This window comes from Pungitius pungitius, chromosome 4 (assembly GCF_949316345.1).
Source record: "Pungitius pungitius chromosome 4, fPunPun2.1, whole genome shotgun sequence".
Classification (NCBI taxonomy): domain Eukaryota; kingdom Metazoa; phylum Chordata; class Actinopteri; order Perciformes; family Gasterosteidae; genus Pungitius; species Pungitius pungitius.
The window spans coordinates 23,300,146-23,325,449 of NC_084903.1; the positions used below are offsets into that span (position 1 = coordinate 23,300,146).

General features: G+C 51.5%; 2 protein-coding genes across 3 annotated transcripts in view; one reads left to right on the top strand and one right to left on the bottom strand.

Moving 5' to 3' along the window:
• The window catches only part of ddb1 (damage-specific DNA binding protein 1), a 33,672-nt gene extending 32,356 nt beyond the window's left edge, over positions 1–1,316 (top strand). For both annotated transcript variants that reach the window (XR_009956045.1, XM_062561886.1), the window contains exon 27: positions 758–1,316. Coding sequence is in view for 1 of the 2 variants with exons in the window: in XM_062561886.1 (XP_062417870.1) it covers positions 758–841 (84 nt within the window). In the remaining variant the exon portion in view is untranslated. The remainder of the gene's footprint in view (positions 1–757) is intronic.
• A 7,941-nt stretch (positions 1,317–9,257) lies between these two features.
• The window catches only part of tspan4a (tetraspanin 4a), a 38,977-nt gene continuing 22,930 nt past the window's right edge, over positions 9,258–25,304 (bottom strand). Inside the window, exons 3-6 of the mRNA XM_062562023.1 lie at positions 17,149–17,250; positions 15,599–15,730; positions 10,533–10,616; positions 9,258–9,727 (exon numbers count right to left, since the gene is read on the bottom strand). Of these exons, the coding sequence (XP_062418007.1) occupies positions 9,659–9,727; positions 10,533–10,616; positions 15,599–15,730; positions 17,149–17,250 (387 nt within the window). The 3' untranslated portion in view covers positions 9,258–9,658. The remainder of the gene's footprint in view (positions 9,728–10,532; positions 10,617–15,598; positions 15,731–17,148; positions 17,251–25,304) is intronic.

Here is a 25,304-nt window from a genome sequence, read left to right on the forward strand (position 1 = left end):
ATGCCACTGACAAGAAAACCACCAAAGGAGTGATGTTCTGTGTAATAAATGCTGATGAAGTGCTGCAGACCCAGAACACGAAGGTTGTGTGAGAAATCCAGTTGTGCCTTTTTGGTTTGAAGCCTTCAGAGCGTTTAGTGGGGGGGAACAAATAACAGGTGAACATCAGGTTGTCAAAGATTAACAAAGAAATCTCACTTTTAGCTCCGAGAGAAACTCTCTGCTGTGATCCTTTACCCGTCAAACCAGCTGCTCACAGCTGGAAATATGCACCTTTTTATAATAATGAATGGTCCAAAACGCATGGCTGCCATTTAGGACTATTCCCAAAACCTGATTGATTTTCTAACAAAGAGTAAACAGTTTTTAAATTAAAGTCAAAAACCAAAAACAAATGCAGCATAAATTCACATTCAAGAACTTGATTAAAAATTTACTATAAATGAATTGTTCCAAAAGTGAACTAATTGTAAAATCTTTCTTCTTTAAGAGCTTTAATTTAAACCTTTTTAGGACACTGTCTGTACACGGCCTCCTCAAGAAGGTCACACTGAGCTGGAGGGTAACGGCGCTAACGGTGTAAACCGGTGGGGGGGCACTGCAGGGGGGTTAACCTTCTGTACCCTGCATATATTACACCACGTGGTGCACATGCAGCAGAATGAAAGCTTCGACTGGTCAGGCGTTCAGTCCAATTTGAAGTGATTTAAAAGATGCTGATAAGAAGCATGGATTAACCCCCCCCCCCCTCCCTCAGATCGATGACGGCAGCGGCATGAAGCGCGAGGCCACGGTGGACGAGGTCATCAAGATCGTGGAGGAGCTGACGAGGATCCACTAGCATCCTGAACCTGCCCCCCCCCCCCCCCCCCACTGAGTGAGAAGAGAGGAAAACCAGGAGTTTGGGGAAACAGTTTGGGTTTTACAGATCTGTAAATAATTATAAATAAGCAGCGTGTGCATCATGTTCGTCCCTCAGACTTGGCTGAGATGAGAGAGCCGCCCCCCTCCCAGTCAGAGTCCGTGGGGGGGAGGGGGAGGGGGGAGGCGGGTGCACAGCCGCCTGGTGGGACAACAGGGAGGCCGAAGCTGGTCTGAGTGTGTTTGCGTGTGTGATTTGAGTCCGTGTGGAATAATGTGACGATAGACGCCCCCCCCTCCCTCCCCCCCCATCATCTGTGGGGTGTTAGAATTTCCTCCACACCGACACTTTCAATCTGTACGAGACCCACCGGAGCAACGGCATCGATTTACAGTCCTTTGTCTTTGTGATGTTTCCTTTGTTCATTCTAATAAAGTTTTGCTTTGGTAGCGTTGAGCGCCTCGGCCTCCCGTCACTCGGCCTCCCGTCACTCGGCCTCCCGTCACTCGGCCTCCCGTCACTCGGCCTCCCGTCACTCGGCCTCCCGTCACTCGGCCTCCCGTCACTCGGCCTCCCGTCACTCGGCCTCCCGTCACTCGGCCTCCCGTCACTCGGCCTCCCGTCACTCGGCCTCCCGTCACTCGGCCTCCCGTCACTCGGCCTCCCGTCCCTCGGCCTCCCGCCCCTCGGCCTCCCGTCCCTCGGCCTCCCGTCACTCGGCCTCCCGCCCCTCGGCCTCCCGTCGCTCGGCCTCCCGCCCCTCGGCCTCCCGTCGCTCGGCCTCCCGTCACTCGGCCTCCCGTCACTCGGCCTCCCGCCCCTCGGCCTCCCGTCACTCGGCCTCCCGTCCCTCGGCCTCCCGCCCCTCGGCCTCCCGTCACTCGGCCTCCCGTCACTCGGCCTCCCGTCCCTCGGCCTCCCGTCACTCGGCCTCCCGCCCCTCGGCCTCCCGTCGCTCGGCCTCCCGCCCCTCGGCCTCCCGTCGCTCGGCCTCCCGTCGCTCGGCCTCCCGCCACTCGGCCTCCCGCCCCTCGGCCTCCCGTCACTCGGCCTCCCGTCCCTCGGCCTCCCGCCCCTCGGCCTCCCGTCGCTCGGCCTCCCGTCACTCGGCCTCCCGCCCCTCGGCCTCCCGTCACTCGGCCTCCCGTCACTCGGCCTCCCGTCACTCGGCCTCCCGTCACTCGGCCTCCCGTCACTCGGCCTCCCGTCACTCGGCCTCCCGTCACTCGGCCTCCCGTCACTCGGCCTCCCGTCACTCGGCCTCCCGTCACTCGGCCTCCCGTCACTCGGCCTCCCGTCACTCGGCCTCCCGTCACTCGGCCTCCCGTCACTCGGCCTCCCGTCACTCGGCCTCCCGTCACTCGGCCTCCCGTCACTCGGCCTCCCGTCACTCGGCCTCCCGCCCCTCGGCCTCCCGTCCCTCGGCCTCCCGCCCCTCGGCCTCCCGCCGCTCGGCCTCCCGCCCCTCGGCCTCCCGTCGCTCGGCCTCCCGTCACTCGGCCTCCCGCCACTCGGCCTCCCGCCCCTCGGCCTCCCGTCACTCGGCCTCCCGTCCCTCGGCCTCCCGCCCCTCGGCCTCCCGTCACTCGGCCTCCCGTCACTCGGCCTCCCGTCCCTCGGCCTCCCGTCACTCGGCCTCCCGCCCCTCGGCCTCCCGCCGCTCGGCCTCCCGCCCCTCGGCCTCCCGCCGCTCGGCCTCCCGTCACTCGGCCTCCCGCCACTCGGCCTCCCGCCCCTCGGCCTCCCGTCACTCGGCCTCCCGCCACTCGGCCTCCCGCCCCTCGGCCTCCCGTCACTCGGCCTCCCGTCCCTCGGCCTCCCGCCCCTCGGCCTCCCGTCACTCGGCCTCCCGCCCCTCGGCCTCCCGCCACTCGGCCTCCCGTCACTCGGCCTCCCGTCACTCGGCCTCCCGTCGCTCGGCCTCCCGCCCCTCGGCCTCCCGTCGCTCGGCCTCCCGCCCCTCGGCCTCCCGTCCCTCGGCCTCCCGCCCCTCGGCCTCCCGTCGCTCGGCCTCCCGTCACTCGGCCTCCCGCCCCTCGGCCTCCCGTCACTCGGCCTCCCGTCACTCGGCCTCCCGTCACTCGGCCTCCCGTCGCTCGGCCTCCCGTCACTCGGCCTCCCGCCCCTCGGCCTCCCGTCACTCGGCCTCCCGTCACTCGGCCTCCCGTCACTCGGCCTCCCGTCACTCGGCCTCCCGTCACTCGGCCTCCCGTCACTCGGCCTCCCGTCACTCGGCCTCCCGTCACTCGGCCTCCCGTCACTCGGCCTCCCGCCACTCGGCCTCCCGTCCCTCGGCCTCCCGTCACTCGGCCTCCCGCCCCTCGGCCTCCCGCCGCTCGGCCTCCCGCCCCTCGGCCTCCCGTCGCTCGGCCTCCCGTCACTCGGCCTCCCGCCACTCGGCCTCCCGCCCCTCGGCCTCCCGCCACTCGGCCTCCCGTCCCTCGGCCTCCCGCCCCTCGGCCTCCCGTCACTCGGCCTCCCGTCACTCGGCCTCCCGTCCCTCGGCCTCCCGTCACTCGGCCTCCCGCCCCTCGGCCTCCCGCCGCTCGGCCTCCCGCCCCTCGGCCTCCCGCCGCTCGGCCTCCCGTCACTCGGCCTCCCGCCACTCGGCCTCCCGCCCCTCGGCCTCCCGTCACTCGGCCTCCCGCCACTCGGCCTCCCGCCCCTCGGCCTCCCGTCACTCGGCCTCCCGTCCCTCGGCCTCCCGCCCCTCGGCCTCCCGTCACTCGGCCTCCCGTCCCTCGGCCTCCCGCCCCTCGGCCTCCCGCCGCTCGGCCTCCCGCCACTCGGCCTCCCGCCCCTCGGCCTCCCGTCACTCGGCCTCCCGTCACTCGGCCTCCCGTCACTCGGCCTCCCGTCACTCGGCCTCCCGCCCCTCGGCCTCCCGTCGCTCGGCCTCCCGCCCCTCGGCCTCCCGTCACTCGGCCTCCCGCCCCTCGGCCTCCCGTCACTCGGCCTCCCGTCACTCGGCCTCCCGTCCCTCGGCCTCCCGCCCCTCGGCCTCCCGTCGCTCGGCCTCCCGCCCCTCGGCCTCCCGTCGCTCGGCCTCCCGTCACTCGGCCTCCCGTCACTCGGCCTCCCGTCACTCGGCCTCCCGTCCCTCGGCCATCGCCCTCAGCTTGCTGGACTCAACTTATTATTATTATTATTATTATTACTCATTAACTATTCATCTGGGATTCATCTGTTCTCAACTTTCCCCTCTGCGTCGTAAGAACTCATCAATGACAACTGATTACTGTACAATAAGAAATAACAGCTTTGATCCAGGAATTTGAACCCAATCGCTTTAATGTCGGGACGTCGTTGATCAAATGAAAGCGGCGTCTGGGGGTCTGAAGCCGCGCTGCGTTCAGGACGCACAACGCAGCACGTGGAAGGTCCTGCAGACGGAGAAGCTGTTCCAGAGTGGACGTGGACGTCCTCCGCCAGCCCCCCCCCCCCGCCGCAGCTCTCTTCGTCCGAACAGCAGGCCTCGTTTGACACAAACAGTTTGTTTGCATGAAGCCGAGGAGGAAGAACCAAACTGCAGCATAAAGAACACTGCAACATTTGAAATACAAAAAAAAGTCCTGGATCTTGTATGAGATAATATTTAGTTTCTGGTTTTGAGGGAGGGTTCCATCCCGATAGCTAGAATTAGAAAAAGCCTTCTGTGCTGCTGATTGACAGGTCATTAATTACAACCATCATCACTAATAATCACTCTGTACTTAGTTGCTCTAAAGGATTGTAAAGTCATAAAAACAAGAGTTTCAAGTATCATTCAAGATTAAATGAGAAAAAGAAAAACCCTTTAAGCAGCTGATTATCTTCTCTTTCTTTGGGTGAGTGACTTAAAAGGGAGTTTGGCCCTTAATGGAGGACTTAGTGAAAAGGTCGAATCCCTATTTAACGTGCTCACTTGTTATCGGTCCACAGTTAAAGGCTAACTGCACAGTAACATACGCACACGGAGCTTGCATAGAGACATGGGGGGGGGGGTTACAGTAAGATATGATTCACTTTGAGACTGAAATAATAAGTATTTAGTGTGAATTCAAACCATCGCGAGCCAGACATGAACCTAGATACGTAGTGAATGATGGTGCATCTAGAGGCAGACCACGTGGGGTGGGGGGGGGGTCGTTGAGGCCTCACGCTGATTGACAGGTTAGTTGTCTGCATTGCAACTTTAAACCTCTCACAGTGCGTTTTCTCTGGTGTGACAGGTTTGTTAAAACAGACATTAAGACACTCAAATTTCAAAAGTATTTGTATTTCTTGTCTTTGTAGTGACCAGCACAATTTACAATTTTCCAGGTGAGCTTCTCCTTTGATGTGATTGTATTTTTCCATAAAGGGTGGTCACCGTGTTGTCTCCAAACGACTCCCAGCGGAATAAAGGGAGACGTGTGCGTGATGAAGGAAGGAGTCCACCAGCCAGCAGTGGGGCTCATATTGATCTGTTGTTACTACACAGCGCCCTCAGAGGGACCCTCACAGGATCAATCCCCAAGAAAGATGAACAAATATCACCAGACGTCCCCCTTTTTAATGCTGCGTTCTCAAACTTTTAGGCTTGTGTCTCTTCTATTTTTTTTCTTCACCTAATTACCTGGTTCACCTCCACTGGAAGTAGAGCGGCTCCTTACTCACGATTTGATTGGCAGATCGATCACTGTACAATTATTGCAGTCTGAAGGTCCAGGTGAGAGGATTACGCCCCTAAATGGTGGATAATAACCAATAACCCGCCACCGCGCCTTCTGGCCCTTTGCGACATGCAGAGGTCTCTGGATGCATCAGCCATAAGAAAAGAAAGTAAATAAAGCAGATCGCGTTGGTTTAGAAATTCAAATCTGGGTGCCCTACATTGGCCGGTTTGTTTGTTGGTTTGCTTCCCGGCGGGCTGGAGGCGAGTGTCTGATAACACAAACGTGTTCAGATAGTAATCTGGAGGTCCAGACGTGTTATCATGCTGCGGCGGGACAATCGCAGCTATTTCCTTGCGTTGTTTAACTGCAGTAAGGGGATTAAAAAGTGTGATTGTTATCGACAAAACGCCGAGTCTTCGTCTGAGGGGAGAAATGTAAACTATGACCAAACTGAATGCATTTAGTTTATTTTAAAAGAATGGAGACGAGTCTGCAGCCATGTGCTCCGCTCTGTGAGGCCGCTAATGCTAACATGCTAACATGCTGACATGCTAACATGCTAACATGCTCACAGCGGCGAGGATTCAACCATCAGGCTCATTTGAAACGTTTCAATGCATGAACATGTTGCAGAAAAAAAGCCAGTTTGGTCAGAAGTTAACTTTGAAAGCTCATCATGGACCTTCAAACTCAACGCTGTGCAAAATGGAGCCTGAATCCATCGGCTTGTTAGAATACTTCATTCAGGCCTGAAATGAAACTCTTGTGGCCCAAAACCCATTAAAAGAATCCCAAAGCAGGGACGCTGTTAATACAATTGATTTAAAAAAAGGTAGAAAAACTCTTCTCATCAATTGTTGTTTTTTCTCTTTCAATTATAGATTTTTTTTTCATCAATACATGAATCCTCCTGGCGTCACGGGGGAAGGGAAAAAGAAAAGAATAAACATTTCAACAAATCCGGGGAAATAATTAGCAGCTGCTGTGACACGTCACAGGGGGAACGTGTACCACACGTTAATACACCTAGTAACACGTGTCATGATCTACATATGTTTTACCTTTAGGTTCTTTAGCCAAGTGTTTTTGTGAGTTTCAGAGGGTGTCATACATTCCTTGTGTGATTTTGTAACCATAGAAACGCACAGAGGAGAAGGAGCAAATAAGAAAATGCTTTAAAATAATATTATTTACAAAAGCTTCATGACTATTGTTGATGTTTTTATTGTACTTTGGGGGGGGGCTCATGACCTCCAGCTTACCCTGTGATGTCATCGAGACATCTGCTGGGAATAAGGATTATTTGTGAAGCTCATTCTATTAGATACACATGTTTATTCTGTGCTTCGCCTCCTTCTCTCAGCCAGACTGAGCGACTGTGACCTGAAACGTGTTCATTTCCACCAGATCCCTGTCCGGCTTCAGGAACAAGACGTGAGGGGGGGGGGTTAAGGATGGTGGGGGGGCAAGCACACAAACACAGAGGTATGTTTTATTGATCAAGCACAAGATGGGGAGAAAGCCTGTGAACATGGCCATGAATAATACATGGTGGTGGGGGGGTGAAATGGAGAGGGGGGGGACGCAGGGCGGCTGTGTTTCACTAACCCCATTTCCCAACCAAGTGAGTGGACCTGGGACAGGTTTGCAGCCTTCTACATTGTTATAAAGTGATTGCAGCCCAATAGTTGTGTCACTTTTCTTTGATGGCTGTGGACTTTCTGGTAATTGCCCCCAGAGCAAAGAATATAACGCCCCCCCCCCCATCCCAAATATTTAACAGAAGGACACCCGGACTGAAAGCAAGAACACCTAGACCGCAAAATGTCACTAATCAGTCAGCTTGTGTCTCTTTGTAGTTGTTGTGTGTCTCTTTGCAGTTACTGTGTGTCTCTTTGTAGTTACTGTGTGTCTCTTTGTAGTTACTGTGTGTCTCTCTGCAGTTACTGTGTGTCTCTTTGTAGTTACTGTGTGTCTCTTTGTAGTTACTGTGTGTCTCTTTGCAGTCACTGTGTGTCTCTTTGCAGTCACTGTGTGTCTCTTTGCAGTCACTGTGTATCTCTTTGTGGTTGTTTACAGCATCTGAGCTAGTTTTTGTGTTTTTTGCACATCTGGACGCAGTGGTTCTACTCACTAAAGGCCCGTGTGGATACTGCAGATTGTGAACTGGCATTTTCATTGTCGTTTTATTTTATGCTTTCATAATGCCGCCACGGTGAAGCCTTTAGGGACTCTAACTGTATTCAAGGCCTGAGCTCATGAACTTGACTGATTTCTTAATAACAACCGCTGACTGAAACACATTGATGGAGTAGCGTGATGCGCCGGGAGCCGCAAGTTTGTTGGTTCTAATCCTGGCTGCTCCATGTCAAAGTGTCCCTGAGCAAGACACCCCGACCCCTAATTGCTCCCCAGGCAAAAATGTCCTTCATGGGTTAAAATGCATTGCAAGTGGCTTTGGATAGAAGCGTAAGCTAAATGAGTGTAATGTAACACACTCACATATCAAATAAATGTGTGGTAAGTCGGTTTTTGTTTTCTTTTGGTTCGGCCTCGGCACAAAAATACATCTGCTCATGGGGGATTTACTGTGAGTAGAAGCCTGAGGATGTTCTGATGCAGGTCAAAGGCGCTTCCAAACACAATCAAACCAAGCGTGATCCCACAAAGCTTCAAACCCCCACACGCCTCGTAACATTATACTAAGTGTTGTGTTTTCACATCGATACGCGTCGTCGGTATTAAAGGTGATGAGATGAAGAGCAACAATTATCTCTGTAAAGAATCTAACATAAATAACATAACCTACTTTGTGCTAGTTTTTTCAAAAGTGGAACGAGTTAAAAAGGCAAAGGAGAAAAAAAACGAATCCACGAATTTGGGAGATATGGAAGTAAGTAACATTAAATTGTTATTAAAGGCAGTCAAATCCTTTTATTCAATAGCAAAAAGGCAAAAGAGCTGACATTGGGGAAGTGATGCAGAGATGTCTGGGTAATTCCCACAAACAGACGGCATCAAGGAGGACGCGTCAGCAGGGTGTGAAATGAAGGACAGACTCAAAAGTCTCTAAAAGCCTTTTTCAAAATTCAATCGTCACTTGCAGCGGTCACTTAAATGTATCTAAAAACCAGTATTCATTATTCAAATTTGAAATATTCATGCATGAATAAATAAAAGATCTTCCGCTCCAACCAAATTCCAGCAACACGTGTCGCTTTGCGCTCCTTTCAAAATAAAAGTCTTCTGCCCAGAAGGAGACTTTTATTTCCCGCCCACCAGCTCATGTGTTTGACTCCCTTCAGGGAAACCTTTCCACACATTTAGTTGCTCTGGGACATTTGGTCTCTCAGGTCCAGATGGTGAGGGAGGGGGCGGGGGGGGGTCTGGTTGGTGGTCGGAGGGAAGCCGCCGGAGGCCCGAGAGGAGGATCCTGCTGCTTGTTCATTTTAAATGCTCTGTTTATTGTAGGTGGTGTTGTTCCCATGTCCCATATAACACCCCCCCCCCCCCCCCCCCATGTTCGACACCCCCCGAGCGGTTTCCCCTCATTCTATATATCTAATTAGTTCCCCGATTACCTCGGTGCTACAAAATATTTTAATTGCTTTGGCGTGTCTCTGCAGAGGGAATTTTCATCAGCCAACTAACGCAAAATGTCCTCCGTTCGCTCCTGTTTGTCATCAAGTGTTTAGGAATAAATAAGCGGGATTTGCACATTAAAGCGCTTCCTGTTGAGGAACGACACGGCGACGAGGTTCAGTGGAGCCCAAACATTTAATACACACCATGGCAGGAGACATGCACTTGCAGCACTTCACACGCTCTCCTTCGTTTTGAAAACACAAAATAATTTAGAACAAAACACATATTAAAAAAAACTGTTACATTTCTTTTTTTTTTCTTCTGATACACGTAATGATATATATATAATACTGCTTCATAAAATATATCACAAACAAATTAGCTTTTTTTTTTTTGGGACACAGAGCAAACCATAAGGAAACCAACTGAGGTATTACACACTGTGCTCGGTGACAGCTGGCAGAAGAAAACTGTGAAGTGATGACAAGGGGAATGTCACAGAGAGGACAAGGAGAGTCTGTGGGGGGGGGGGGTCAAAGGGGGGCGGGGTCCATATCCTCAGAGAGGTCGCCGGCTACGCGTAGAAGGTCTCTGCTTTCACCGCCTGGCAGAACATCGTCATGGAGAAGACCAGGCCGAGGACCTGCACCAACACGGGGGGGGGGGGGGGAAACAAACGCCGCCGTTAAAGTCGTTAAAGTCAAGGAGGGGCGGTTCTCCTGCGCGGCGCCATGCGAGCACGACCTCAAGCGACCTGTCAATCACGAGGCGGCCCCTACCCTAGAGGACCCTGCACCCTCTATTAGTCAGACTATAGAGACGCATCACAAGTTAAATGAGCTACTTTTCCCTTTACCAAACGACTAAACCCTTTAATGCATCAAACACAATAATCATTCAACACGTGTCCGTGGAAAGACACGCGAGGACGCTTCAATTTGTGTCCTTTGGCAAATTTGTGTAATTGTCGTTCGGCCGGTAAGACGCCGTGTCCGTGACGCGATTGCATCATCCTCCCGCTTCTCACTGCACGCACAGCCGCGCTTTCAGAAGGAGAGCGGCGCCCCCTGACTAAAGGCCGCCTGCAGCGCGGAAGCGTCTCGTGATTGATGTTTTCGAGAGCAGCACCCCCCCCTCCTGCAACTTGTGTAAGCGCATCACGTAGCCGCTGGGCTGGAACGCACATCGAATACTTTGAACGCTGCTACGTGGCGCACGGAGAGAACACAAGAGGCTTATCGGGGCTCCCGCTGTCCAGAGAAATCCTTAAGAGCGCTCAGCTGTTATTGGAAAGGCCGCAGAAAGCGGCCCGACGCCATTCATCACGGAGGCGAGAGCCCCCGCCCCACCCCCCCCAGCCCGAGGCGGCGGATATCAAACACGGAGGGTTAACGACCGCTGAAAGGGAAGAAGAAGAAGAAAGGAGCAACTTTAAAAGCCGCAATTACCTGTGTGAGAGCCGTGCACAGAGCGAAGATCCACAGGGCCACCAGGTTCTCGTTAAGCCAGTCCTTCACGCGCTCGTAGCACGGCTGTGGAGACACGACAACGAGCACACGTTCACGGCTTATTGACAGAGATAAATACAGCACGTGCCCCTTTGGGGGGGGGGGTCAGCGTCAGAAGTAGGAAGAAGGAGAAGAAGAATGCTCAAAGAGAAGAAAAGGGGGGGCCTTCAAAGAGCAGTCGACAGGTGACGTTACAAAGTGAGGCGTGGTGGCATTTGGCAGGTGGCACGTGGCTCTTTCACTTCCTCTTTTCATGCACATGCCAGACTGTGCTTTTCATTATGTGCCGCCGAGGAAAAGACATCAGTCCACACGTCTGCTCTGCTTTTGAGATATCTGCAGATAAGCTTCTTCTTTCTCTCTCTTTAAAAAATATATATATATATATTCCCCATCTTACGCGAAGAAGTTTTGAGTCAGAGAAGCAAAACACAATCTGCATTTCACCGCCGGCGGAGCCACCGAGGGAAGCCGAAGACGTGTGTTTTCCTTGGTCTTTCTGTGCCGGATCGATGTGGAAAAGTCACGCAGTCGGCCCAAAAATATTTTTTCCCCGGGCTTTGTTGTTATTTATGAAACCGCTGCAGCCTGAAGACGAATACAAACACATTCATATTTGTTCACAAGTGAACCTGCAGCCCCAGCTGAGGAAACGGTTTGCGGCCTGTGAAGGAATCCATCCTCCTCCTCCTCCTCCTCCTCCTCTTCCTCTTCCTCTTCCACCGGCCGCTACAAAAGGTCAAGAACACCCCTGACGGGTGTTTTTTAATGAGGAGGCTTGCTGTAGGTCAGAGAGCTGCTTACGAGTCACAGGAAGATCTCTGTGGGGTTAAGGGGCGACTTAAGGGAAAGGTAAAGGTCCGTCCCAGGTGGAGCTGTGGTTGTTGCAGGCGCTCTACTCAGTGCACCCGTCTACCTGGACGGGATTGAGACTTTGTAGGAGACGAGGTCTCGGTCTGCTGACTTGAAGTGTGGAACGTATTCCTGCACAGATTAGATCCCTCTTGGTCTACATTAGAAGTGCATTAGGAACGTCACGCTGTTTGTGTTCCACACGTCGCTGGTGGCTTCTTCCAAACCCGTTCACCGCTCTCCACCTGCTCCTCGTTCCCCCGGGACGAGCTCCACCTGCTCCTCGTTCACCGGGACGAGCTCCACCTGCTCCTCGTTCACCGGGACGAGCTCCACCTGCTCCTTGTGTTCCCCGGGACGAGCTCCACCTTCTCCTCGTGTTCCCCCAAGACGAGCTCCACCTGCTCCTCGTGTTCCCCGGGACGAGCTCCAGCTGCTCCTCGTTCCCCCGGGACGAGCTCCACCTTCTCCTCGTTCCCCCGGGACGAGCTCCACCTGCTCCTCGTTCCCCCGGGACGAGCTCCACCTGCTCCTCGTTCCCCCGGGACGAGCTCCACCTCCACGTACCTTCAATCAAGCCTTCATCTCCTCCTGCGTGCTCCACCGGTGCTCGATCAATCGATCTGGATTGGTTCGTGTGTACGGGTCAACGTGCCTGGATTTGAAAGCATTTATTTTGTATTCATTAAGGGATTTATATTCAAGATAAAACAGCCTCAAGTTGCTTTTAAAAGCTCTTGGGTGTAAACAGTCTTTCCTGTTGAAGGTCAACAAACGTTTGTCATTCTTCATTTCACTCCGTGTGGATCTTTCCACGTACGAAGGAAACCTTGAAGCGCTGTTGCACGTGTCGTGTTGTGTTGTGTTGGTGTGTGTCCTCGTCAATGAGAGGACGACGTGTCTTTTACGCGGTTCTTGGGTTCAGCCTCCATTCCAACTCTCTGAAAAAGGTGCACATCATCCCCGGGAGGGGGGGGGGGGGTTATCTGTAAAAAGAACTCTAATATTTCAACAATAACAGAAGTGTGCATATCCTTGAAAGCCCTCCTCACTCAATAAAGAAAACGTCTGCAGGACGATTTGATTTCAAACTGAGAAGAAATGATTCTGGTACGAATCCACGAGATGCACCACAGAGATGTGAACGTTATTGAAATACACAGAAAGGAGGGTCTGAAGGTATGACTGACAATGAGAGCTGTTTTGATGGTGAACTACACTGATTGATTCTGTGATCTCCAGGCGAAACAAAATAAATACAGAACCAGCCGAATGAATATTTCATATTTCAGTAAAAAAGCCTCCCTGAAGGCCGACGTCTTTCAATGCTTTCTGCAAACTATAAGTAACAGAAAAATAATGAACAGGGTTAAACCGTTTCTTTCTAAAATGTAAAACCAATCGAATCAAGCTGCTAACAATTAAGGTACCTGGTTTTTATTTCGGGGATGAAGGTCCTGTGACCACGATGGCGCCGTGTTTCCATCCATCGATGGTGGCTGCTGCACTTTATGAACCCCTCCAGGTTTACTTGAGTTGTTCTAAAAGTGACTCCAATGCTGAAGTGTTTAAAAACCTGCATCCTCTGCAGTGACCAGCAGGGGGCGACTCCTCTGGTCCCATAGAAGTCAATGGGAAAATGACTCTCCTTCTCTCTTGATTTATTCAATACAGCGTGATGTTCATTTGTGTTTTTTAGTTCAAGATAACTGTGTTTGCCTAAGAATGTCGGAATCACCTTTTGGGAACACTCAGTTCAAACCTCTCGCGTCCCGTAAGGTTGAAAAACAAGTTACAGAGGAGCCGTATTCGGACCTCGGTACCACGGCTCCACCTTGCCGGCACCCCGAAACTCTTCAGACTCTTCAGTCTTTTACGTTGTGTACAATTGCCACTTAAAATGATTTAAATTGCTTTAATTAAATCAATTTAATTAAATCAATTCAATTTAATGTCATTTCAATGAAATTAGAACATTTCCAATGAACACTTGAGTGCTGATGAAGATCACGTAGCAGAGCAGCGGGTAAATGGACCTTGTGTTGAGCTGCTGGATAGGTTCCGCCTCACTCTTTCAATCTGGTTTTTAGAGGTGAAATTGAAATGGCGTATCGAGGTGTGATGCTGATCATCTAAACATTAGCAAGATAATGGATTTTGCAGGAGCTAAATAACAGCTGAACCTGCTGTTTTTGTCATTTTGGCATATTTTTAGTGAACCGAATGAGTCGCATGAGAATATCAAGTGTTCTTAATAATAAGGTTTTTCACTTGCTAAATGTAGCTGATTGAAGCATTGATTCCTCAGTATGTGAGCCTTGTTGACTGAAAGGAATTATCCAGCATGCCATCTTGATTTGAGTATTTGCGACAAAAATCTACTACTTGAAAAAAAATCGAGTGACGTTTCAACCGTTTGTGATGGAACTTGTGGTTCCGTCTGATGAACATCGGAACCGCATGCTCCTGCATGAGAGCAGTGGGCTCCGCTGGGTCCGAGGGTGATGGAGGAGCCAGCGGAAGGTCACCGGGAGGAGATCGACCGCCAACGCGGCGGGTCCTGCGAAGCGGAGCAGCGCCTCTGAGACCCGGTCCGAAATATTCCAGCCGAGGCATAATCTCATAATCCACCTTCTCCACCTCTCATCTCCAGCCGGGGACCCCCGACGAGGGACTAATTGCGTCCGCGACGACGTTGGCGGGAACGGGGGTGTCGCCTTCGATGTGAGACGGCGGGTGGCTCCACCGGAGGTGAAAGGTCACGAGGGGGCGGAGCGATTCCGGCCGTCAGCTCCCCGTGCAGCACGTTCCAATCTCGCTGAACCATGTGCGGATTCATCTGGGTTACGTACGTTCCTCATTATGAACGCACCTGTTACCTATTTGTCAAGGCAACAATGTTACAGCTTGTGTGTCCCCCCCCCCCCCACATCCCCTCCTTTTGACTGATGCAATTCTCTGCACATCCTCATAATAACCCAACCCCTTCCTGGCAAATCTTCCCCATGACACTGATGGATTTAAACGCATCGCCGACCCTTCTCTTCTCCGGTGTGGAAAAAATAGGCTGCAAAATGGGCTTCAAGCGGGTCGGGATGCAAAGTCTGTGCTGCCTGGTTGATGTGAAGAGACTCGGAGACGAGGTGCAGACCCCCAACACCTCAGCTGTTTGTTTGTTGTCGTCGTTTTTCATGTCTGTCATTTTGTGGAATTGTTGCTTTCTGCAGCTTTTATTGCAAACCAAAGAACTAATAATTAATAATAATAATATTAATAATAATAATAATTACAACCACCGATTATTCATCAGCAAACATCGGTGGACCCAGGAGACGAGTCCGTCTGGACAGAAGTGATTAATTCAATATGTGTCATTTTGAATAAAAAGGCCTCTGTTTGCTCGCCACGCAGTTAAGGTTAGACATAATTGGACAATTTGTGGTTCAAAAGATAACCGGTTATGGGAATTTAGAAATGACTCATTGTTTGGAAATAGAAGCAGGAACAGATGAAATAAAATAGCACTGGTCACATTTAATTTAAATGCAAATATGTAATGTCAAAAGTGAATTTATTCCCAAATCATTCCGCTAACACAATTGATATGCCTCTCCTGAGATGATTATGGACCTTAACTCCCTCATTCAGGTCATGTAGACCTTCACCAGTACAGACAATCAACTTAAATTAGTTGGTTGAGGTTTAATGAATTCAATATAAAAAATGGTCTCCTTTAATTACAGCGTCTGACCCTCTGGTTCAGGTTGAAGTGCTGACTCCCAGGTCTCAGCTCATAACAGATGAATGGTGGTCATTTGAAAGTTCATAAACCGCTTGTAAAAACAAGATGTCACCGTGGCCGTCTTTTTGTTAAACAGGAGGGGCTTAAAAATCGCCTTATAATGCTCAGATAAATATATCTGTCAATCACAATGTAGCCCCGCCCTTAACACACTGAGCTCTACTTTATGTTGTCTTGGACTCCACGTAGACAGTAATTCACTGAATGAACATCGAGCTGCATTGAAGAAGACAGAGGAGTCGCCGCCCTGCTGGTCACTGCGGAGAATGCAGGTTTAAGACCACTAAGCGCGGGCTTCACGAACCCGCCACCGCTCTCACTCTGCCTAGTTACGGTTGCTAAGGGCACTTACCGCTGTCCACCACGTCCCCGGGTTGTCCAGGCCGCAGTTGTCGCTGTACTCCAGGCAGCAGGAGTCCGGCACGCGGGAGGTGTTGTACACCTCGAACCAGTCCGTGTGGTTGGTTACTCCACAGCATCGAAACTGCCCCGGGGGGGGGGGGGGGGAAGAAAAAGAGTCACTGAGAATCCTAATGCGTGATGTCATTCAACGCCCCCCCCCCCTCTCACACCCAGGAACAACATCCGCCGAGCGAATAATTCCTACGTGGCGGGCGGAGGAGAAACCCTTGATCTGTCGCATCTCGAGCCCCTTTTTGTACAATACACATCTCATTTGTATCAAAGGCCTGAAATCATTTCCCAGCTAGCGGGCTTCTTTTTATCTTTTGTGATTGCTATGGATTTTTGATAAAGGATCATGGCTTCCACCACGATTCAATTCATCAGTGCACTTGGTGGGGAAAGATAAGAGGCCCCCGATGTGTTGTTCGCTCACTGGACTTTATTCCCACACGGGAACAAAGGGGATTGTGTGTTAATCTGGAACTTAAACAATGGATCGTGTTTGCAGTTCGGAACCGAGTGACTCTAGCAAAGACATTTCTAAAAGCAGGCCGGGGCCGTGAACTTAAAGAGCCGGAATGTTCGAACTATTTCACCTTGAGGAGAGAGAGTTTGCGGCCCTTTTCTGATTTACTACGCTTCTATTCCCAGAGCTTCCATCACTAACATCCAGGGTGAACTTTGCACCGGGACTCCTGCCGTGTTATTATTATCCATCCAGTGACTCAGCAAGAGAGAGCCGCCTTTTAATGGACCTCAGCCCGACTGTACGGAGCCTCTACACCGTGGGGGGGGGGGGGGTCCTTTGTTTCGCACGTCTTCCGCGTGGATCGTTGCCTCGGCGACGCCAGCGTTTGCTGCTCTACGGGTCCAGAGCGCCCCGATGTCTCCATCTATCATTAGTCCCGTGTCTCTAATCTAATCAGATCTAAGATAATATCGATGAATAATAGAAAAGAAACGGATCAAAGGGGGATTTTACCGTGGACTCTGTGACGTTTTTTATTAATCGATCTGACAGTATTTCCACTGTGAAGCTACGGTTGAGTCTTCTTCACACATCTTTAGTGACTCCCAGCCGGCTTGTAAATGTCCAGATCCCAGTAACAACCGTAAGGATTGCAGAGTTTTATTACCTTTCTTTTTTTTTTTTTACACAAAATGGAGGAAGATAAAACTCAAACGCACCTTTTTAACTTAATGTGATCACAGTGGCACAAATAGTGAAACGTTTCTAATAATAAAGGGAGAAGCGTCACAAAGAATGAAGCCGTCAAAACGCCACCAATCTCAGCTCTTCTTTGGTTTTCATAGTGGCCGAAACTTCATTTCATTGTAGATGAAATATGTTCAAATCCACCCTTGGGAGCCGGGACTGTGTGGAACAGAAGCCTCATACGAACAGATGTTTTGATGTTTTCCTCCGCCCGTTTCTCAAAGTCATTCAGTAAAACCTGACTGAGTTTATTTTGAAAGGAAAACCTGCGACAATCTCACATCGGTCTGTACGATCATCCAGGCGTTAGTCAGGCCCACGTTGCCTTCCGAGCCGAACAGCTGGAGGCCCTTCTTCAGATCCCTCTGGGCGTAGTGGTCGATCTGAGGAGACAGCAGGGCTGAATGTTATTTCCACGTGTAGCTTGTGAGTGGAAACCTGCGCTGGCAGTCTGAGGAGAGCCGACTTATGGTTTTTAATCTCAGCTCAGGTCGTTCTGTGTTTGACCCCCCAGGTTTAAAACGCTCACCGAACGCAACGGAAATGAATAAAATGGATCTTTTCATCCCACCGGGTCTTTGTCCCACCAGTGAAGAACATGAACAGAGTACGAGACAGAAGACATTATGAAGACCCAACTCTGTGTGCAGAGTGAACGACGATCTGTTGTTTGCTTTGTTTCACCAGGTTCAAAGGGTCCTTCTGTTCGCCAGGTGCACAGGTGTCAAGTAACAAAGTTTAAAGTTCAAAAATAAATGGCGCCATCCGGATGGAGTGAAGTCGATTTGATGATAAGTATAAACATCCAGATATCGGTTTTCTCCGCGATGCACCTGCAGATGACGCAAATCAACTGAAAAATCACATCACACTGGAGCAAAGAGTAAAGCAGAACAGCCTGTTACGAAGATATCGAGCCAAATGTCTCTCAACCCAGGGGGCAGGGAGGGGGGGGGACAACCCTTGAACATCCCTGGCCGTACCTGGAAGAATTTTTCAAGATGCACAAACAGCTCATTTCGGATGCGCTGTAAGCTCTGCGCTCCCAGGTACCCCGAGCTCCATGAAACGTCACATTTACATTACTTTAGTTTTGAAACCAGTACTTTTACAGTACATTTTTAAACCCTGGTATCTAAACTTCTACTCGAGTAATGAATGTGAATGCCTTTTGACACCTCTGGCCAGATGTGTTGTATCGCCGGAGCAGCATCTGGAGCGGACGTAACGGTCAGCGGAGGAAGGGCCCACATGCAAAAACAACCAGTCCGAACTGGTTCTGAACCTGAGCTTCAGTCAAACCGCTTCTCCACTTGGTTGAATTTGACGTGTTTTCGTTGCAGAGCCTCTCACTGAAGTCCCTGAAGTCTCCTCCGACTGTGAAACGCTCATTCCGTGGGGGTGGAGAACACCTTACGAACGGACCGAGTCCATCTTGTTCAACCCCGGACAGAGGTCCGCTTGCTTCACCCCAGAGAACCAACAGGACAGTCACAGAGACGCATGTGAGCCGCGCACAACGCGCTTAATGCGGCGAGCAAACAGCGGCCGGCAGGCTCCGCCCTGTTTACACATTTAGACCCAACGAGATCTCACGAGAGATGGAGTCAGAACACGTCCTCCATTCGTCCCCTCAGAGGAGAGCTTTTCCTGATGTCCTGTCACAGAACAACAACTAAAACACCGAGAAACGTGGCTCAATGCTCCTGGCAGGGTGGATTTGGCGTGGGGGGGGGGGGGGGCCGTGCATCAAATCCCCGAACCACAAAACGAGAGAAAGAATGTTCTTTGTAAAAGTGGAATCGAACGGCGGAGCGGTCTGACAGCTGGGGACGGACACGGGGACGCGTCCCCCCCCCCCCCCCCCCGCTGCGTCGGCCTACTTTTCAATCTTACACATCGTGTGAACTCTGAACACTTTGTGTTGCCATGGGGAACCACGCAAAACATCAAAGAAACATCAAAGCCCACAACAACACAAATCGAGTCGAGGTACTTTCCTCTCACCTTTCTTTGGTCGACGCCCCTCGTCGTCATTGGACGAGAACCTTTGCGTCGTTCCAAATAGCGGGGACTCACTCGTAACGTTATCAGAATTAAGCGCACGGGGGGGTGGGAGGGGGGCCCTCTCGTCCAATCACGGAGCAGTTGGGAGAGACGAGCGACGAAAGAGAATCCCGAATGACTTAGACGAATGACACAGATTGTGATGTCTCGCAACAATGGCGGCTGGTGCCCAGGCGGGCGCCGCGAGCTGCTGCGTGACGTCATCGATCCGTCACAGAGCCACACGCCAGGATCTGAATCTAGCACAGGGGGGAAGGGGGGGGGCTCTGATCCCCCGTCTGAGTGGACTGGATGAAGTCCTCTTATCATTCTTTTCCAAGTAGGTCGTTGGCGTAGAGCGGCGCCTGCAGAAGCCGCGGCGAGGCGAGGCGAGGCCGCGGCCCGGCCTCCCGGCGCCGTATTGATGTTGTCCCCGGGACTTCAGTCGCCCTTTAACTACAGCAGGCGAGTCAAGAGATGGACCATCAATTATTCACCAGGCGGGGGACGCGGGGAGGGAGACGAGAGAGGAGACGACCGACCGCGTGGATTCAAGAAGACGAGCGAGAGGACGACGAAGGGCACAGTGTTTACACTTTTGTTGTTTTAATTATTCCTGAAGTAAACAAACGCCCACAGTTAATCTATTAATCTATTTTACCTCTTTGGGTTCTGATGCACAAATCTTTATTCTGGGTTTCAAGGCGCCACTGATTTAAACCCTGGTTTTAGCTCATTTATACCAACGCTTTTCTTTCTGTTTGTGAGCACAGCTGTTTCTCTCCTCCTCCTCGATTCAGGCGCATTGAACATAATCAGTTGGCAGGAGGAGCGATGAGGAAGGAAATATAGGCCAACAGGAGCCTCTTTGGGGTTGAAATGGAAGACACACTTCAGCCGATGGGCCTCAAATGAGGATTTCAAGTATAATGCTTTAATCCGAGTTGTTGAATATAGGATCTATGTACCTGACACCGCTTAGCTGCCCCTTGTTCACTTCCTGTATTGAGATGTTTTTAAATGATGTCTAATGACCACTCAGGTCTGATCCCTTTCATTTGCTATTTAGCAAAGTGATTTTACCATAGTAGTTTGGTCATATCATGTACTACTATAGGAGATGCCTCCATACCTGCAGCACCTTGTTTTAGACGAAGCGCTGTTCATCCTGCATCAATTACCCACAAAGTTCATTAAGTTAACTACAGCAGCAGTAGTGCTGTAGTTCATGACTCCTGGCTAACAGCTACAGTAAAGTAAGCAGAAAGGACATTAGGATTGAAGAGATGTCAGAGGAGAGGAAATAACGAGGAAGAACGGCTCCCAGCAGGAGACACCGTTCAGACACCGAGCCGCAGACGGCGTTCTCTGCTTTTAACATTATCGATCGGGAACTCAAATTGCTGCGCTGAAGGTTTGGGATCCATCCCGGCGGGCCGTGGCCTCCAGGACGGAGCTCAGGTTTAAAAAGCCATCTTTCATACATATGTCATTTGGTCCCTGAGACATCTCGGTGCTTTCTGAATGTGTCCAAACGTCCCACCGGGGTCCTGCCTTCCCGTTGCTCGCGTGCTTCCATTCCAGGGGGGGGGGGGCGGATGACCTCACAACGCTCTTGAAGGGCGCCTAAGCCGCACAACGCTGCGACTTTCAGCTCAATCTGTCCCCAGAAGCCGCTGTGCACGCTGGGAAAGCAACGCAACCCTCCCTGAGTCCCCCGAGTCCGCTCCACCTGCGCCCCGGGGGCGGATCAGAGGCCGATCGGAGACGGATTGGAGACGGATCTGAGATGGATCTGAGATGGATCTGAGATGGATCTGAGACGGATCGGAGACGGATCGGAGACGGATCGGAGACGGATCGGAGACGGATCGGAGACGGATCGGAGGCAAGAAAACAGGGTGAGTGGCCCTCGGGTGACGGACGGGGCGACGGAGCGGCCTCTCGTCTCCGGGTGGTGGTTCTGTCCCGGGACACAGCGGTAACGCGCGCGAGTCGCTTCAACCGCACGGCGCTCCGCTTCGTGGTGACAAATCCGAGTCCTCGGCTCGAGCCAATCAATTACACCTTCCGTCTCTCTAATCAGCTCCTAATTTACACTCGGCGAGCCGCGATCAATGAGGCTGAGGGGGAAAGGTTTAAAGGATGATACTTTAACAGCCTCCATTAAGGTGGACGCGGCTTTTCCTCCTCTTCTCTTCCTGCAGGCGCTTTGATGCTTAAATTACACCAAAGTTTGATATATTAAAAACACAAACGCATTTTGTTCTTAATTTGTGTATTTTGTTGGTGTGGATAATAATTTCAGGATCAGTCGATTCAACAAGCTACCGAACGAGGCGTCTCACAGATATGTACCGGACACACAACTCATTCTCAATGTGGAATAAATTTTCACGAGTACAGAAAATGAAATAAAGCAGATGTGACTGTGGACTCGTACCGACCGGAAATTGGAATCAAACTTATTTATGATCAATGCTCCGTCAGCAAAAAACACACAGAAGCTCTTCTACTAAAACACAGGCTTCACTCACTTGTTTGCTGCCGTGCTTTTGCTCCGGACATCTATAATAGATAAAGTCCATAAATGCGTAATATGAAGACGTAATGGTTAACATTAGAGAAAGACGCTTCGGGGGGGGGGCGAAGACGTGATCACATAAAAACGTCTCCTCTCTGCTCTCAGCTACATTACGGCGTGTGATTAATGGCTCATATACTGCTAAGGAAAGCTTAATAGAGCTGGTGGAAATAAAGTGTGACTGCTTTTTAATAGCCCGCATTCTTTTAATTTATTTCTTTATGGTTACGAATGGCGCCACCGGAAGGAAATACTCCAAGCGCCGGGCCTCCCCCCCCCCCCCCCGGTCGCACGGGGGCGGATACGAAAACAACGAAATGGAACCTCGGGGTCGCCGTTCATGACCCCCCCCCACCCCCCAAGGTGGCCTTTTCTCACCGTGACACCTCCAGTGGAGGCGAAGTCGACGCTGCGTCTCACACAGGGGGGCGGCTCAGGGGGCAGAATTCGCTCTTTTAATTTGAAGCTTTCAACGTCAAAATCGAAAAACGTCTTCTCGCTCGGAGGCCTCCGTCGGCATGGAGCTCGGCCGGGTCCCGGCGGAGTCTGATCTCCAGATGTTTCTGCTCGGCCGATGTTCCTCCCGAGGCACCGCCGCGTTCTCACGTTTGTTTTTGGGGGCGAAGAAGCAGAGGAACGGGCCCATGGATCCGACTTTATACAACCGACTCCAGGTCAATACAGTTCTTTAGCAGCTCGGAGCACCTCGGGGGGGGGGAGCTGCAGAAGGAAAGGCCGATCATTATCCAGAGATTTCACTGCGACGCTCGATCCGAGAGCTTTCCAGCCCCCCCCCGCAGGCTGCTTGATTAGCCGATGAATCCAATAGTCCTCGACAGCAAACACAAATACGACTTTATTTAAGAAATAATACCAACACACAAAGAAGTTTGGCTTTCTCTCTGCAGAAAAAAACCCTTTTTCACTGAAATCACATTCTTTCGACTGCTGGCCTGCTCTCACCCCTGCTGCTAAGTAAAAGCATAATAACACGAGTAATAACTGTTATTCAGTGAAGACTGATGGCAGAAGATGGCGGGTGGTCTGCCGCTCCGTCGTGGCTCTGCTTATCTTCCTCCTGCAGAGTGATTTTCCCCTTCAGGTGATAATAAAGCGCAGCTGACGAGGTTGTAAACCGAAGTGGCACGAAACCCCCCCCCCACACCCCCGTACATCAAGTTCTCCCCGCGCCGCACGCCGATGTCTCGTTTCCCTTCACCTCGCGTGGCCCCCGTCATCAGAGGCCGACAGAGTGGAACAAACGGCTAGCGTTCGGGGGGAGGGTGGGGGGGCGTAATGGTGGGGTTGTTTTTTTTACTGGGTGCAGGAGCAGGTGTGATTAACTGGACCGGCGAGCGCTGGGGGGCCGGGGGGGGGGGGGGGTCGGGGGCCCCGAGTTCACCGAGGCTGCACGCGCCGCCGCGGCCTTTTATTTTACACACTGGAACCTTTTAGACTCCACAGCTGCAGGACCCGCTTTCAGGGCGGTTACCATGGCGACGGAGGGGAGGAAAAAAACACAGCAGGTCCTGATAACCAGAGATATCTGAGATATCTATATCTATAGATATGAATATATAATTTGGATGAAAATCAAAGTAACACTGATTAGGATCTCTTCAGAAAGAGGCCAAAAATGTGTTTGTGCGTGGAAAGGAGCTTTAAATGTTGTGTTAATGTAGGCCACACATTCAAAGAAAATTCCCCACAGATAATATTTGGGTTTTTATTTTGCAAAAACTCTTTTAAAGCGTTAAAAAAAACCCCGATGCGCCGTGTTCCTGTCAAGATGACGTTTGAACTACTTGAATAACTGAACTAAGGAAATAGCTAAATAAAAAGGAGTGTTTTGCAGTGTGTGTGTGGAGAATAATACAAAGCACCAAAGAATGGGGCAGAATCTCTGATAATGACACCATGAAAAGAAGACAATGCACCTGACTAACAGCGCGCGGAGCGAGGGGCGCCGTGGATGGAATACCGAGAGGACGTCTCCACCACCATGGTGAGATCTGCTCCATTTCTTTGGACTCTCCTCCTCAGGTGATTTCTGCACCGCAGGCGTCTTTGTGCTGCTCTTCAAAAGGCCGGACCCGGTCGAAAGGAGCGTCATAATCCACCAGCCCTCGCATAAGAGACGACTCCTTTACCGAGGGGCGCAGTGTGCAGCAGACCCCGTTTGGGTACGACTTCCTCTCCGCGTTCGGACCGCCGTTCAGCAGCAGTCGAGCAGCAAGAGGGTCAAAGTTCAAAGGGGAGAGGTACGTTCCAATAGATCCTGCATGTGAGTCCTGCTCCTCCCTGGGTGCACCAAACCAAAACGTCTTAACCGGCGCTGACATTTCAGTGCGGGAGGCCCCTCCCCCGCGCCGTCTGGGTTCCCGAGGCATCGGGGGGGGGACACAGACACTAAGAGGGAGGTGACGCGGGAACTAAAGGACTCATCACTGCTGATTGGCTGAGAGAGGAGGCATCTGTCACGTCACACCCCCCCACAGAGATGACCGGAGACCGACACGTCCACCCACGAGTCAACACAAACACAGCTTGCCCCCGCCCCCCCGCGGGTCCAAGGCCCGGGAATATCAAAGCAGGCCGTTATTTAGCGAGATGTGTCGAGGCGGAATTGCCTGAGACTCGTGTTGGAGATCCACTTTCCGCATTAAGCGCCTCGAGGGGACGTCCAACAGAATGCACGACCAATTAAATCACAGCCTGCCCCTTTCATTCATCCTTTTGCTCCAGCTCGTTACAGGACAATGGGCTCCTGTACTGGGATTAAGTAATCTGTCCTGTCAAGAGAAAACGGTGGAGTTGTTTCGTCTATTTAAAAAAAGCCAGAAAATACGGAAATCTCCTCATACGGAAATAAGACGCGTGTGTTTCTAACGAAGGACGAACCCGAACCGCGCTTCTCGTCACCGTGCCTGTGATTTAAGTTAATCAACAACATGATTAAAACCCAGAGGTGTGGACTCGAGTCATGTGACTTGGACTTGAGTCAGACTCGAGTCATGAATTTGATGACTTGAGACTCGACTCGACAAAACGTACAAAGACTTGCAACTCGACTTGGACTTGAACACCGATGACTCGTGACTTGACTTGGACTCGAGCCTTTTGACTCGAGAAGACTTTCTACTTCCCATGAAAACTGGGGGAAAACATTTTCACACCACCGCGCCGCTCTGTTTATCTGCATCTGTCAAAAAAATGTGCGCCACCTGTATGCAGAGAGAGCGCGCTGCCTGCACGACATCCAATCACTGCAGTCCATTTGACCGTATCAACGAGACAGCTCGTTCATGGTTACAAAAATCGGGATTTTTGAACCCGGATTCAGACTCCGATGGAAATCCTCGCCAACATTATGTCAACGTCCGTTTTAAAGTAGTGTAATGAGCTGAGTTAAAGTTATTAGTTAATCAGTTATGCAGATGTTGCATGTGTTCACGTTATGCTTTGTTACCAGCTGTAGTTACGCGAGACAACCCGAGTTTTGGGGGGCCGTGTATGCGGAAGTGTTCGTTCGGCGTGGTGACGGCCAACAGTGACCGAAGTTGAGTTGTTTTATATAAATAAATGCAGCGGAGTTGCAAGCCAGTCATCGCCTCCTTATTTACGCTGCAGCATTGGGGTGAGCGTTACAGTACTATAACACAGTCACAGTCGATCCACCGTTACCCTTCCCTTCGTAGTCTAGGTCTGTGAGGCAGCGCACCATCACCCAGGGTTCCCCGTCCCCACTATAATAAAAGGACTCGAAATGACTCAAAACTAAAATGGTACGACTTGTGACTCGACTTG